General features: G+C 37.9%; 1 protein-coding gene across 2 annotated transcripts; it reads right to left on the reverse strand.

The window, feature by feature from the left end:
• Nucleotides 1–7,406: 7,406 nt before the first annotated feature.
• vax1 (ventral anterior homeobox 1) lies at nt 7,407–16,388 on the reverse strand. 2 transcript variants are annotated; one of them, XM_064930816.1, is made up of 4 exons: nt 15,884–16,388; nt 15,496–15,747; nt 13,090–13,277; nt 7,407–9,355 (listed from the first exon to the last, which is right to left on the reverse strand). In XM_064930816.1, the coding sequence occupies exons 2-4, from the start codon at nt 15,707–15,709 to the stop codon at nt 8,816–8,818; spliced, it is 942 nt and encodes a 313-aa protein (XP_064786888.1). In that variant the 5' UTR covers nt 15,710–15,747; nt 15,884–16,388; the 3' UTR covers nt 7,407–8,815. The 2 variants fall into 2 exon arrangements, with proteins under 2 accessions (XP_064786888.1, XP_064786887.1); XM_064930815.1 differs by having other exon boundaries at nt 15,857–16,388.
• Between the last annotated feature and the right edge of the window lie 449 nt (nt 16,389–16,837).

Raw genomic sequence — 16,837 nt, forward strand, 5'->3', positions numbered from 1 at the left:
AAATAAAAGCAGACATTGAATGTCCCTTTGAGCATGGTGAAATTATTAATTACACTTTGGATGGTGTATCAAACGCCTAGTCACTAGAAAGATACAGGCATCTTTCCTAACTCAGTTGCCAGAGAGGAAGGAAACCACTCAGGGATTTCACCATGAGGCCATTGGTGACTATGAAGCAGTTATAGTGTTTCATGGCTGTGATATGAGAAAACTGAGGATTCGTCAACAAAATTGTAGTTACTCCACAATATTAACCTAACCACAACACTAACCTAACCCATCAGTCGGATTTTAGACCAGGTCATAGCACTATATCTGTTGCATCCCTAGTTATATAAATTAAGTGGTTAACTGTATGGATAAAAGGCAACATTGCGCTGTCCTCTTCATTGACCTGTCAAAGGCTTTCGATACTGTTGATCACTCACGGCTTTCCTCAATTGGCCTAGACCAGACTGCATGTAACTGGTTTAAAAATTACTTGACGGATAGAACTTAATGTGTATTCACTGATGGTTTTAAATCAGGTTTCCTGACCAACAGGGCTTGATTCTGGGTCCTGTACTTTTTACTGTATCAACTTGTCTGTAAAAACATTTCACCTGCACTTGTATGCCGATGATAGTGTTGTGTATGGTATTGCCCCCACGGTTGACCAGGCACTATCTGAACTACAGTCTGTCTTCATTGTATTACAGAAAACCTTTATTGACCTGAAATTAGCATTGAATGCCAGTAAAACAAATTATACTGTATGTTGTTCTCTAGAGCGGATAAAAATAACTCTGATGATTTAATCATATGTACTTTGGATGGTGCATTTGGATAGATGAAAATATATCTTTTAAAAAGCATACTGGTGAGTTTATTAAGAAGCTGAGAATAAAAATGGGCTTGTTTTATAGAAATAGGTCCTACCTCTCGCTAAATAGTCAAAATCAGATTATTCAGTCGATGTTCCTATCGGTCCTAGACTATGGCGACATCATCTATATGAACGCAGCTGTCACTTCATTAAAGATGTTAGATGCTGTTTATCATAACGCACTGCACTTTATTACTGGTTAAAATGTTAGTACTCATCATTGCATTCTCTACCAGACAGTCGATTGGCCCTCTTTGATGATGACCAAGCTGATCCTAACTGTTATAATGTAGGCCTATTTCTATTTTGCCCTGTTTATCAAAAGTGTTGGATAAACTTGTCAATAATCAACTGACTGGTTTTCTTGATGTCTATAGTATTCTCTCTGGTATGCAATCTGGTTTCTGCTCAGGTTATGGATGTATCACTACAACCTTAAAGCTCCTCATTGATGTCACCATTGCCCTTGATTCTAAGCAATGTTGTGCTGCTATTTTTATTGGCCAAAGCTTCTGATACGGTAGACCATTCTTGTGGGCCGGCTAAGGAGTATTGGTGTCTCTGAAGGGTCTTTGGCCTGGTTTGCTAACTACCTCTCTCAAGGAGTACAGTGTATAATGTCAGAAAATCTGCTGTCTCAGCCACTGCCTGTCATCAAGGCTCAATCCTAGGCCTCACGCTCTTTTCAATTTACATCAACAACATGCAGTAGGAGGCTCTCTCATCCATTTATATGCAGATGATACAGTCTTATACTCAGCTGGCCCCTCCCCAGATTTTGTGTTAAACGCTCTACAACAAGGCTTTCTTGGTGTCCAACAAGCTTTCTCTACCCTTAACCTTGTTCTGAACACCTCCAAAACAAAGGTCATGTGGTTTGGTAAGAAGAATGCCCCTTTCCTCAGGTGTGATTACTACCTCTGAGGGTTTAGAGCTTGAGGTAGTCACCTCATTTAAGTACTTGGGAGTATGGCTAGACGGTACACTGTCCTTCTCTCAGCACATATTAAAATTGCAGGCTAAAGTTAAAGACTTAGTTTATTCTATTGTAATCGCTCCTCTTTCACACCAGCTGCCAAACTAACCCTGATTCAGATGACCATCCTAACCATGCTAGATTACGGAGACATAATTTATAGATCGTCAGGTAAGGGTGCTCTCGAGCGGCTAGATGTTCTTTACCATTCGTCCATCAGATTTGCTACCAATGCTAATTATAGGACACATCACTGTACTCTATACTCCTCTGTAAACTGGTCATTTCTGAATACCCGTCGTAAGACCCACTGGTTGATGCTTATAAAACCCTTTTAGACCTCACTCATCCCCTATCTGAGATATCTACTGCAGCCCTCATCCTCCACATTCAACACCCATTCTGCCAGTCACATTCTGTTAAAGGTACCCAAAGCACACACATCCCTGGGTCGCTCGTCTTTTCAGGTCGCTGCAGCTAGCGACTGGAACGAGCTGCAACAAACACTCAAAATGGACAGCTTTATCTCAATCTCTTCATTCAAAGACTCAATCATGGACATGTATATGACAGTTGTGGCTGCTTTGCATGATGTATTGTTGCCTCTACCTTCTTGCCCTTTGTGCTGTTGTCTGTGCCCAATAATGTTTGTACCATGTTTTGTGCTGCTACCATGCTGTGTTGCTACCATGTTGTTGTCATGTTGTGTTGCTACCATGCTGTGTTGTCGTGTTGCTGCCTTGCTATGTTGTTGTCTTAGGTCTCTCTTTATGTAGTGTTGTGTTGTCTCTCTTGCCGTGATGTGTATTTTGTCCTATATGTTTTATTTTTAATCCCAGCCCCCGTCCCCGCAGGAGGCCTTTTCCCTTCTGGTAGGCCGTCAGTGTAAATAAGAATTTGTTCTTAACTGACTTGCCTCGTTAAATAAAGGTTAAATAAATTTAAAAAATTAAATGTCAAGTAGGCTGATACATTCCTATGGTTTTATTTATAAAGCCCTTTTACAAAAAGTCGAACATCTTTACTTAACTTTAGACATTCGAGGGATGGCTAACTCTGGAAATAAATTTGGTCTCTACTGAGTAAGGTAAATCAGCTTTTAGTTTTCTTGCACCTTATTTGTGGGACGATCTTCAAAATGTTCTTACATTTGATGTTTTGATGCCTCTAAGGCAATTCAGAAAGCTGACTGAGAATTACTGATGAATGCTTGCATTTTGTGTTCATATTTTGACATGTGTATTTACTGTAATTTATATAATTCAGGGCTTATCTGTAAAATAGTATGACTCCCTGATAAAATAAAGGTTAAATAAAATACAATTGACAGAGTGAAAAGAAGGATGCCTGTACAGAATAAAAAATATTCCAAAACATGCACCCTGTTTGCAACAAGGCACTAAAGTAATACTGCAAATAATGTGGCAAAAGCAATTAAAAAGTTGTCCTAAAACAAATACACTCCATATTTTCAAGCATAGTGGTAGCTGCATCATGCTTGTAATTGTTAAGGACAGGGGAGTTTTTCAGGATAAAAAAATAAATGGAATGGAGCTAAGCACAGGAAAAATCCCTGAGAAAAACTTGGTTCAGTCTGCTTTCCACCAGACACTGGGAGATTAATTCACCTTTCAGCAGGACAATAACCTAAAACGGAAGGCCAAATATACACCTTTGACTTAAATCAGCTTGGAAATGAATGGCAAGACTTGAAAATGGCTGTCTAGCAATGATCATCAACTTGACAGAGCTTTGAAAATAATAATGTGCAAATATTTTACAATCCAGGTGTGCAAAGCTCTTTGAGACTTAACCATAAAGACTTAGAGCTGCAATTGCTTTTATTTTCATGACATTTGCACACATTTCTAAAAACATGTTTTTACTTTGTCATTATTGTGTGTAGTTGGATGCATTTTATTTATTTATTTTAAACCGTTTTGAATTCAGGCTGTAACACAACAATTCAAGCTAACTGTGATTGTGGAGTTCTAAGGTATTATTATGGCTTCTGTTCACTTTTTAAAAACTTTCCAGGTGTCAAAAATGTGTTATGATAGATTTTGATCAAGAAATCTGACTCGGTAACGTCAATAGCAGAGTGTAACATTCATAATAGTAATTGTTCCTCTTCAAGGTAATAATGGAAATGACAATATTTAGAAAATTATAATATTTGTGTTCAGCAAAGCCTTTCCCTCGAAATGGCTATCTATGTTTTGACCTAAGACTTACAAACTCACAGACTTTTGGTAATATGTTCAGTCTCTGCAAAAAGCTTGTCAATTTCATATAACATCCATGACGCCTCTTATTTACTTTATTTCGCCACCATGCCAATACTTAGAAGTCTGCTTTTTAGAGACATGCATAAAAAAGGTTGTTTAATTTTGTCTGTCCATTCTGTAAAACATTAAAGTTGTAATTTTGCATGCAAATGTGATGTCGGTAATGTTGGATTGACCCACTACTCAAAGTAGTCTCACAGTTTAGACATGTAGGAGATTAGTAACTAAGGGTTTTCTTCTCAATCCTTTGATTGCGCATAATTGGATTAATAATTCAGTGAGGTTACCAGCCGGTCCAAGGTAGGCGGGTCACTTAACATTCTGGGAAGAACTAGGAAATCCTCTAGATTTGTCGCACTTCAGGAACTGAGGTCACTAGTTCTCCCTGGTCTTATGTGGCATGAGAGAGTTGGCGCTTTGATGAGACCTGTTTACTTTCTAATCCCCATACATATGTACAAACAGAAAGAGGAAAGAGGTGAACAAAAAGAACAAAAACAGACTGGATGCAGCTTTTCTTTCCACCCAAGGCCTTAGCTTAAAGACAGGTCATGTGATGGGAGAAATGTGTTGGTGGTCTCAAGCTATGACACTCCCCCCAACAACTCCACCGGCTCCCTGACCCCCCTACTTACAAAATCTCCCGGCCTTCTGTCTAATTGGACTGCAGGAGAAGAGAGATAATGGGTGGGTGTAGGGGTGGGGGCATAAATGTGACCGTTTTTTTCTCCAGGGAGAGTCCCAAGACACAGTGGGAAAGGTAAGATTCTCTGCCTGCGTTCATACTGCTGGTAGACAAAAGGCCCTCAGTTTCCAATGCCACTGAAGCATCACTTCACTCACCCACAGCAGGGAGAGGGATTGATGGAATCGAACTGCATCTTAAAATTTTACTTAAGACCCAAGGCAAACATGCGCTGAACATTTTTATAAATGTATATGGGATGTTAAATCTGAACAGGGTGTTGTGTTCCGATGGTACCCCAAACGTAATAGGAGGTGCAGCATCAGCACTCTGAGATCAAATATTTAAATGGACACAGACTTCTCGTATCATCAGGTTTCCTTGTAGCATATATTTCACGGTAACACATGACTAAAATGTTCATTTTACTAGTTCAAAGTTAGGTATCAAAGTAAAAAAAGATGAATCCTTTTTATCAAATTCCATCCGCACACAGGGAAATAAATGTCCAACATGGAACCATAACTTAAGCCATATTGGATTACTCGCCTCTTTATATATGAATCACTGGTTGAACTGCCATGTACTTTGTGTGCAAGCTCTTTGTACTGGTCCATATTTAAATTGTTGCTGTGGCAAAAGAGGGCTATAGAATTTTTAAATATGTGACAATAATTGACAGCCAATGTACCAGGTACAACTTAATGAACTTGGCTGTTATAAGCTAACGCTAATACATTTGAAAACAAATCTTATTTTTAAGACATGGTCGTACAATTTGGTGATTTGGTACACATGGAGTGTGGTAGAGCAGTAGCCATTCCAGGGGTATTATGCCATTTAGCCAGATGGTGGGCTATTTGCTTATTTGTTTGGAAACCCTATATTACCTTGATAACAACAATAATCACATTCGTCCCCAGACTTTCATGGATTTGACCACTGCAACTCCTTTTTTAAGAGACGTTTTTTGTGGGGTTTTTCTCCAGGGAGATTCTCAAGACACAGTGGGGTAGGTAAGATTCACTGCCTATGCTCATACTGCTGATCAACAAAAGACCCTCAGTTTCCAATGCCACTGAAGCATCACTTCATTGACCCACAGAAGAGAGAGGGATGGACAGAATGGAACTTTGTCTTAAAATGTAACTTAAGATCACTGCAACTGCTTTTTAAAGAGACAGTTGTCCCCCCCCCCCCTTGTATGACATTTGTTTTGCATTTCTGAATGGTTAAACTCTTTTTAAATTCTTTTCATAGGCCGGAGTGGAATTTTTTCCTATTCCATAGAAAACAGTACTAATGAAAAGTCCTCCAAGGGTTTTTGAAGACAGAGACTGCAAAGGCCCTTTTCGCTGCATTGCTTGGCTTCCAGACATTTTGTCCATTTTGACAGATCTATAACACTTTTAACAATTATAATCTTTCAACTAACCCCATCTAGTTCCGAAAGTTTATAGAAGTGAGTCAGACCATATTCATTCCCTCAATCACATTTTTGAATTTGTGATTGGGCACATTTTTTGTTATATTTATGCATATTTTTTATTTCTTTTTTGTTTAACATTTATTTAACCAGGAAAGCCAAATTCTTATTTACACTGACGGCCTACCGGACAACGCTTGGCCAATTGTGTGCCGCCCTATGGGACTCCCAATCCCAGCCGGGTGTGATACAGCCTGGATTCAAACCAGGGATTGTAGTGACGCCTCTTGCACTGAGATGCAGTGCCTTAGACCACTGCGCCACTGGGGAGCCCTAAGACTATGTACTCTCACTTCCTCCCCTCTATGTTATAAAGATCTTTATCCAATTAACTTACGAACATATTTTCAAAGTCCTTTGACTTTTGTGGTAATATTCGAGAACACACTGTGAAAACAACATTTTGAGAGAGTTGCACTTTTTGAAGTGCACTTTTTTTTCTATTAATTAAAGGGTAAAAATGTATGAACATATGACAGTTATTCTTCTATGCTCCTATCATTATTTATTAAACTGTCTCACACGATTTGTTTATAGCAATTCCATCTGCAGCTCACTATACTGTACACTTTCCCATGAGTGAGTGGTTAGGGTTTAGATTAGGGTTAAGGTAGCAAAAAAAAAACCTCCCCCAAAACACGTATGCTATTGTTGAACACAATCCTGGTTACCAGCTTAGCGGGACTAATTCCATAACTAAAATGTCCTTCCCCTTGTGTCAGCATTTCCGTTATAGCGCTGTGTGAGTTCACCATACGCTGAATAGGCTACAATAAGTAGCATTGCAACCCAAAATAATACATAAGAAGGTCTCTGCATAGGGCATTACACCCCATTTGAATACCAACAAAATATGAAATAAACTGCTATTCAAACCCATTGTCAATGAAGGTACAACATGGCTTTTTATCATAACTGGATTATCATCAAGACGAATCCATGAAAGAAATTGAAAAAACACACATGGCTTTTTTGGTAGCATATATATATATATATATATATATATATATATATATATATATATATATATATATATATATATATATATCCACACTCGTGCCACACGTTTCACAAAGTTCAAGATATTTCACAACAACAGCACCAAAGAGCTTTGATTGATTTATCACCCCCCTCTTTTACATTCATTCCTTCATTATTTTGCAGATATACTAATCATCAATTAATTACAGACGTGAATAATTTACAATAAAATAACAATTTTAGGTACAATTCTCATTTTCTTTTCTTTTATACTACAGTGATTTCACTCAGTCACCTCATGCTCATTTCCCTCCAAACGTTCCGCCATGGTGACTGGTCTTAAAACATTTCACATGAGAAAAGTTGTTGTCTTAATTAAAGATTGCAAACCTTCTGCACCGTTTTCAATCCTGTCGCATCAAGCTCAATTCTGTATATCCAACTATGCAAGCAGCATTCTGAAGTTCAAAAGCTTTCCCAGAACCCATTCTCTTTTCCCCACCCCACATTTCCAAGCTTTACTCCAACTCTTACCTGTACATGTAAATCTGGACTACTACTCTAATATTATTCAAATCACAGACGAAAAAGTGGAATACTGCATCTTTAAGACATGAAAGTCACAAATTTAGACTGTGTTAAAAATCATATTGGGAAAACCCTCACAGAACCATTTAGAAAACAACTAACACAGAACCATTTAACTATCATACTGTATGACAACATTTTTCTTTAGTTTGTTTTGGGCCAAAAAATAAAAACAAATACAAACTGGTATAAAAGACTGTTATTGTAGCTTAATATTGGAAAACTGCATATGTAAATGGCATTTGCATGTTAAATACCTGTGTTCCTCATGAGTATCTGCAAATGGAAAAAGAGACCTGCGATATTTCCGTAAACAGAAATGTCATATTTGACAAAGGGCCAAATTAACTCCAAGTTCACCAGGCCGTCCTGAACTGACAGTCTGTCACCTGAATTGCACAAGCTGTAGTGCTTGATAACTCTAAGTCTACACACTGTGACACAAGTCTACCCAAAACAAGCAAATAATAAAACACAAAATCAAAAAAGGTACAATCATGTTACACCCAACCACTCAAAAGCTTTGTATGTAATGTGTCAATTACCAGTAGCTAAACATTTGTGATGTGTTACCCAAACATAAACAGACTCATTTTCTGTGCTTTTTTGGGGATTACTATTGCAGGTAAATACATGTGAGAAGATGTGGCTAAGAAATAAAATGCTGTTCATTGGTAATCTCATGGATATTTGTTTCTCTGATCATTTGTATTGAAAATCTGAACTTGGAGATTCAATTTTAATTTAGTGCATAAGTAAGAATGAAAATGTATACATGTGTATGTTTTTGTTTTCCTCCCTCTGAGAGGCATCAGATGTTCAGTTGGATTTACATGAACAACAACCACAACACAAACAGGACAGAAGAGGGTGAAACAAACAAACTAAACCAAGACAATAAAAAACAAGGAGAACAACAAAACAAATCAAAATCCTTTGAAAAACATCATTCCAAAACGTTTTTGTCCACACTCTCCTTGCCATTGGTCCGTGTGTAAGGTTCAAAAGCAGAAGAGCTCAGATAGCGGGCAGACAGTTCCTGCAGGTTCCCGGCCAGGGAGCCGGCCATGGAGAGCGGGTTGGAGGACATGCGGGTGGCCACACTGCCAAGCAGAGAAGGCATGGGGAAGCTGAACAGGCCGTGAGCTGACGGGGAGCTCTGGAGGCCTGCCACCGTCCCTGAGGTCGTCACTATAGGTAGAGGGGGACTGCCGCCGGCCGTCCCTGAGCTGGCACCACTGCTGCTGCTGCTGCTTCCGTTGCTGGCCATGCCCATGGAGGGTCCTCGCAGGGCGGCACCCAGAGAGCCGTTGCCACAGTGCTGCAGGAGCCCCGGCAGGCCTGGTGGCGTGAGGAGCCTTCCCTGCTCCAGAAGTCTCAATACACTGCAGGTGGCCGCCGTCTCCGACACCACCGAACGCAGCTCTGAATCTTTGCCCTGGTCCTTCTTCTGTTTTGTGCGTCGGTTCTGGAACCAAACTTTAACCTTGAGGGGAGGACAAAAAAAGCAGTAGAGACCTTCAGCAACAGGGTCTATTTACAAAAGCCAAATTAATATACCTTGGTTAATATGGATTATTTTCTAATATCTGTAGGCATTTATTGCAACACCAATGTTTGCAGAAAATGACTGAATAATTTGGATTGTTATAAATAATTACTAATTCCCTTGTGATCTCAGTATAGGTCACTTTGATGTCCACATGAATTGTGATAGTAATAACATTTTAGCACGATCAGGGACTTAGACCAGGGGGCCCAGCTTCTACACCTTGACAGATTTAGTAGCTAATTTACAGAAATACGGATTAAATCAAAACCATAATGCCTTGTAAATATTTACATATCAATGTCACATTAATGGATGTTATCAGAGTCACACAGATACAATACAGTACTGTTTGTGGTCTAAACTTGAACAAAACCTTCTGTAACGGGAGGCATAAATGACTTTAGAACAGATTTGTCTTCTAGTGAAATGCAGACTGTAAGATAAAGTAGCTAGAAATTAATCAAATGTATTTCCATGACCTTAGGCATTTTATGAAAATTAAAAATCATTTTTGAACTCAAAGACATGAAAGTAACAAAAGCAGGGTCAGATAGTATTGAGTATATATGTATGTGTGGCTGAAGTATACTGTAACAAGGATATGAGTATAACAAAGTAAAGTGTGCAAACAGATAAACATGGCTATTGTATTCCTATTCATGTGGATAAAGAAAAAAACGTGTTTGTGAAGAGGCCATTTTGACGCTAATGAAGTAATGTTACCGCATTTGCATTGCACATGTTTCATAGTCATTCAGCAATGAAAATAGACCTCTCTTTTTCCATTTGCATTTCATATATTTATTTTTTATATATTCTATTCCTTTTCCAAAAAGGATAATTGGAGTTTGTATTTTTTTGTTGCAGTTTTCTTCATGTATTTCCCCACCTCTATCAAGTCTGTGGCAATTAAACCTGATTGCTTTCATACGGACCATAATTAGAGTGAATGTGTCTCAATCAATGAGCCTCCAGCTACAGTACCTCAAACTGCAGCTACTTCAATCACATCTGAATAGCATGTTTTCCTCCATGTAGTTGTTGTAGATAAACAACTCAGTAATTCTCAAGGTTAGTTGGTCAATCGCAAATCTATTTTACACTCTGGAAGGAATTACATTATGACCATATTCCCTCATGTTATAAGAATATCCTAAATTATTGGTGAACATCTTTTATCTGAGAGGATACATTTTCAACAAGGTCCAACAAGGGGCTCTGAAGCCAGCAACCCAAACAAAGATGATTAGGTGTGCACACTTCAGCATATGGCTGTCGTTTCTTAATGCAACACCCCAAGAGTGCATTGGAACAAAATGTTAATTTCATGATGCCATCATTAGAGACCACTTCATCAACGAATGAAGGAGACATTTGAAGATTTAATGCAATCAAGGAGCATGGCGGCGTGCAACATTTAATGTTGCATGTGAAAATACATTAAGAAATTCAAGCCTATTGTCCTCCCTATGAATGGGGACCTAAGGGCTGTGTGAAGTCTAAAGCACCATTATTCTATTCTAAAAACCACCAAAGAATTCTGAATTCATTGTGTGCTGACATGGTAAACTACATGAATACTGTAGCTGAATACAAAATAAATGCATCAAATGTATTGGTCCAAATGTATTGGTCAGGAGAACATTTATTTATCATTGTAAAATGTACGTATGTATGTATGTATGTATGTATGTATGTATGTATGTATGTATGTATGTATGTATGTATGTATGTATGTATATATATATATATATATATATATATATATACACTCAAGTATAAATTCCCCGAGGTCAATATGAATATTTCTTGTAATGATCAGAAATGTGTGACAGAAACACGTGTCTATGCTGTGACTCAGAAAATAACTTTGCATAATGCTCCAGTCTGACCTCTGTCCAAAGTCAAGCTTGTTTAGATCCACTGAAACGTTCATGATGTACGTAATAAACATAAGGTAAATGTGGCTGACTATGCCATTAGCCAGCTTGCAAGATAAACTAAGAAATAAAATTGTACTACAAATATTTTGGACTAAGCTCTCTGAAGCAGAGAGCAAGATTTCCCTGAAGTGAAAATTATACATTGGAGGGTGACTAAGCTTGGTATCTCTTCGAGAATGAGCAGACAAGTGCAAATACAGTTCACCCACAGTAGGCGCCGTGTGACCTTTCCCTGACCCCACAGCTAAGCACTTTTTTCTTTTTTTAAGGCCTGTGGACTAGAAACATACTGTTTCTGCACTGAAAATGAGCCTCCTTTATACAACAATTTAGGCTAACACGGTTATAGAATTTGTTTGGATAGCAGTGATATGAGATGCATAGTTCACTAGGCTAAATACAATGAAAGAGATTTGATTTGAGTTTTGTATAGGATCATCACTTTACTTAATACTATTGCTAGAGCTATATGATCAGTGAAGCAGTCTGCAGTCTGCCTTTTTCTAAATTATCTTTAACTAATCAGTCAGCTAAATAGAAAATGCCATGGTTATAGTAAAACTTGTAAAGATTGTATTGGAATGGGATATGCTTACAGAAGTATGATGACAATATAGAAAGCATTGCGTAAGTGAGATAAGTGTGTGTAATCATACACTCTATTTTTCACATTTGAGATAAGATGTTGAAATACATAAGGGTCGTTCCAAGAATAGAGTGCCCTTTATGTCCATGTGAGATTATCTGTGTACATTTTGATTAACCACTAAATACTCCAATAGTAGTGTTTTCTAGGAAGATTGTAACTCACTTAATTTATTTTTATTTAATTTAACTAGGCAAGTCAGTTAAGAACAAATTATTATTATTAATGACGGCCTAGGAACAGTGGGTTAACTGCCTTGTTCAGGAGAAGAACAACAGATTTTTACCTTGTCAGCTCGGGGATTTGACTTGGCAACCTTCCGGTTACTAGTCCAACACTCTAACCACTAGGCTACCTGTCACCCCTTAACCCCAAGATTTCACCAAGTTTTCACCATCCTTGTAAAGCCCTAGTTCTTTTGTTGCTTTGAAAAAGTCATTTCTGAAGATTATTATTTATTTACTGTGATTTAGTGTTTAATATTTAACATCTAACATTGAACATCTAATAGTCAAATAATTGTAAAAGTAGGTGAGCTGGTTCTACTCCTTTTGGCCATTGGCCGGGGTTTTGTTGTAGAAAACTGAGTACAACGAGCATAACATGTCACACCTGTTACACTAGATCGATAGGCTCGCTCAATTTTTGGGAAAGCTTGCATTCAATTGCCCCTCCCTGTTGTACACAACAAGCTTCCATTTCCCCTGTCTCAAGGGGAGTTACGGCTGATTTAAGATGAAATCGTCAACTTTGTTACGGTCAACCCTGTTACGGTCAACCCTGTTACGGTCAACCCTATTACTTTAATTGACACTTTTATGGTCTTTTATTATTTTACTTAACCTCTTGACATGGGAAAACATATTTTTTATGAAGTTGAACAAGTGCTCTTTATGACAGAATGTTAAAATGGGGTGAAAAAGAAACAGTTATTATTTTACAAAATTACACTACCCAAAAGGCACTCTATTCGTGGAATGACCCATAACATATCTATGATAACACAGAATGTGGATTTGGTATTTATTTACTGATGGCCAGAGTGAAATAGGTACATGTATTGTGTTGCTTGAATTTACCTGCGTTTCAGATAGATTTAGCTGGCGGGCCAGTTCTGTTCGTTCCCTCCCAACCACATACTGGCACCTCTGGAACTCCATCTCCAGACGATAGAGTTGCTCTGCGGTGAAAGAGGTCCGGGTTCGTTTGGGACGGTCCAAATCCAGTCCCTTTGGCAGAATGATCTCTCGGATAGACCCTTTTGCATCTACAAAAAAGAACAAGTGACCATTGAAGATTTGTCAATGATAACTATATTCAAAATGTAGAAACACTCTTGGCTCATCATTATCACAAGATCAGAATGACCATTCATCATTTTTAGTAATGTGTGTAGGCCTTCTGTTGTCCATGAAATGACCGATTACCGTCAATGAAAGACTTAGGTCTTGTTGCAGTGCATAGCATAAAGCTATATCAAGATATCGAGGATGATTTCATGTTTGCAAAATTTAAAAATGAACCATCCAAATATGCACACGAATATGGTACATAATTCATATGAATGCATCAAATGCACAACATCAACCTCAGTAATATGCATAACTAAAATTAACACACTGACATTTTCCAAACCAACTAGTGTACTTTCAAAAAATACTGGGGGATAACCTCAACCACATTAAGAGCAGTCAAAAATAACAATTAATTCATTTGAAAAAGCACCGTTTACAGAAGAAAGTTGATCAAAAGTATAAAACAAATACAAAATACAATGATACATTTTTTTATTTCATTGTGATCATTTCCTTTGGTCAACCCATTTAATTGCATCAATACTCTAGTCTAGATGGTCATATTTTAGCATCTCAATCAGTACTCTCTCCTAAATAGTAAACTAACCTCAAAATAGTTGTTTTCTCTATAGTTTTCTACAATCAAAATGTAGTGTGTAATTAAAAAGTTGTACTTTTGTCATGTAAACATAAAATAATTAAAGGATATACCTTTAGATAACGTGATATTCATTTTATAACTGTATGAGCTTTTAATTACTTAATAAAAATAGAGAAATGAGGAATAAAAATAAGGAAAATGTTTTTTCTTAAGAATTTACTCAATTAACTAAAATTAACTATTACTTTTTAAATTGTGATTATTTCTCCCATCATTTAAAAGCAGCAAAAGATAACCTGAAAGTATAAACATTTATGTTTGAATTTAGTTGTCATTTCGTTGCTAAATTATTTCCATAACAATCAGTAAGGATATATTCATGTTTTCAAACAGTCTCCATGTTTGACCAACTGTCTTAAACAGATTAAATAAATGATGTGTGCTTATTCTGCTACAATTTAGCCCTGAGACCAGATGACACTCAGAAAGAGTACTAAAACAACATAACAATTAACTAATTTCTTTGTATTAACTGCATATGAAATACCTTATATTATTTAGAACAAGTTGATGTAAGCAAATGCATTTTACGTCCATTATTATTACTTATTCATCATCTGTATCAGAATACGATAAGATATTGAAAACCTATGTATCTTAAGATTTGAAACTTCTGTGAATATTGCTTTCAAATGAAATAGTATTTTCATGGAGAGAGATAATATGGAGAAGCATGAAATTCATCCTTCATTTTAAAACCAAATGTACAGTACTTAATATCTTAAATAAATGTGCTCTATGATTATAGAAGTGTGCTGTATAATTCAATTTTGGAAGAAACGAAATTGTTGTGAACGCAAACCATTTTGAAAGGAGTATATCAAAAGGGTAAAATTCGTAACATTCAAAATTCATAAAAATGTGCAGATAGTACATTTTTACAAAAGTGCAAAAAAAATGTTTGTATTTACTTTCAATTCAAAATGGTTTAACAAAAAAATCCCAAAATACTTTTACAATGACTAAAACTACCATGAGACAGATAAGAGTGAGTGGGGGTGTGTGTTTTTTTTATTTTTTTAATTCTTTGGCATAATGTTGCACTCTCACCCGAGAACGCCCCGGAAGCTGCAAAGGGGACTATAGCGCATTGTTAACTGATAGTGCCTAATTTCCTGTGCTTTTTCTGAAAATAAACGAGTGATAAAAACAACAAAATAAACGGGAGAAATTTGCTGCTTTGTGTCAAATATATAAAGTCAAATAAATAAGTTTAACAATTCTAATGGTTGGGAAATTTTAGCGATCCAATACCTCAAATATACTGTACATAAAGTATAAAAACAGAGCATTTGGTTGTGAACAATGGAGCAGTATGTCTGTAAAAACCAAAAGCTATTTCTATCCTTCTTGAGTCTACACAAAGCCAATACCAGAATCCCATATCCAAAATATCCGTCTGGCAATTCAGCATATCTCACATAGCAAACAATCTTATTTCATCCTGTGGATACATATAAAATAAAGCAAATGAACAAACAGAGTCCATACACTGCAACAGGAGTAAACATGAGCGGAAATCCTCTCACCTCGGACAAGTATTCTCCGGCAGTAGTCCGGGTCCCCAGTCCCCCGGTTTTTCTCACAGCTTTCCACCGTCCCAGATGGCGAGAAGGACTCCTGCTGATCCTTTAGGAAGGTTTTGGAAAGGTTTCCCTGGGAATCCTTGCCTTCGCTCCCATCCTTTATGCCGTTCTTCAGCCCCATCCCTGGTTCAGGCTCTTGGTTGTATCTGACCTCCATACTAACTTATCCTCTTCAATGTTTCTTTCTTTTTTTCCCTTTGTTAGGTGAAGAAAACAGAGATTACAGAGAGTATTGCACGTTGTGTTGTCTCAACAGTGTGGCTTTGTTTTAAAACAGCACCTTTTAGACCAGAGAGTCACCTACCTAATGTTCGGGGAGCGCTTGCCTCACCTGCCAAGGTGCCCGATTATCGTTGTCCAACTCACTTGCCCAATGATCATGGACTTATCACTGAAACTCAACAGCCTTGTTACATACACATCAGGCTGATAGATGATCTCCAAATAATCAGAGCCATGGACCGACGCACACTCACTGTTTCAATTGATTACGGTCATTTTGCTGCCTCCACATTTGCGTAGCCTCATGAATACACTAAATTGTTTGGGAAATATATCAGGTCCTAATGGAGGGGTTTGCTCGCTCCGTCCCTCTCTGTCAGCCAGGGAATCAAGAAAAATGATTGGTCTCACTTTGCAAAAAAAGCCTTCCTGAGCACACAGACACAATCACAGAGGTACGACACTTCCAGAAAAGTTCCCAGGCACTTCATTCTTCGATCCCAGAAACATGGCAAGCCATTTTCAGCGTTTCTCCAGTGCTGGTTGTCTGGCCACGATGGCTAACTTTAATCGCATTTACTGTGTCTTTCGCCAATGATCGTCCCTCTGCAACATACAGCTCTCACCGCTATAGTGCTATCCCAGGCGAGTGGGAGGGAGAGAGGGATAGAGAAAGAGAGAGATAGAGAGAGAGAAAGTGAGAGCGAGATGAGAGAGAGAGAGAACAAGAGAGAACGAAGAGAACGAGAGAGACTGAGATAGAGAGAATAAAGGAGAGGCGGAGAAACAGAGGATACAGAAAAAAGTGAATACACCCCAATTGGAATTTGTACTGGCCACGACAGCTGATTCACAAAAATCACCCGGCTCTGCTTCACAGGAACTGTGTTCAAGTTTCCTGTGTTGACCCACGTCACTCAGCACGACAAACAACAACAGCACGACGAGTAGCCCACAGGTCCTTGTCATTAACGCTGCGTCCCCACCATTCATATATATGCACCACAGAAGCAGTCTGTTGCACTAATACAATCTTAACCTGCACGATCTGAAAAACACAAAA

Source organism: Oncorhynchus masou, chromosome 23 (assembly GCF_036934945.1).
Source record: "Oncorhynchus masou masou isolate Uvic2021 chromosome 23, UVic_Omas_1.1, whole genome shotgun sequence".
Lineage (NCBI taxonomy): Eukaryota > Metazoa > Chordata > Actinopteri > Salmoniformes > Salmonidae > Oncorhynchus > Oncorhynchus masou.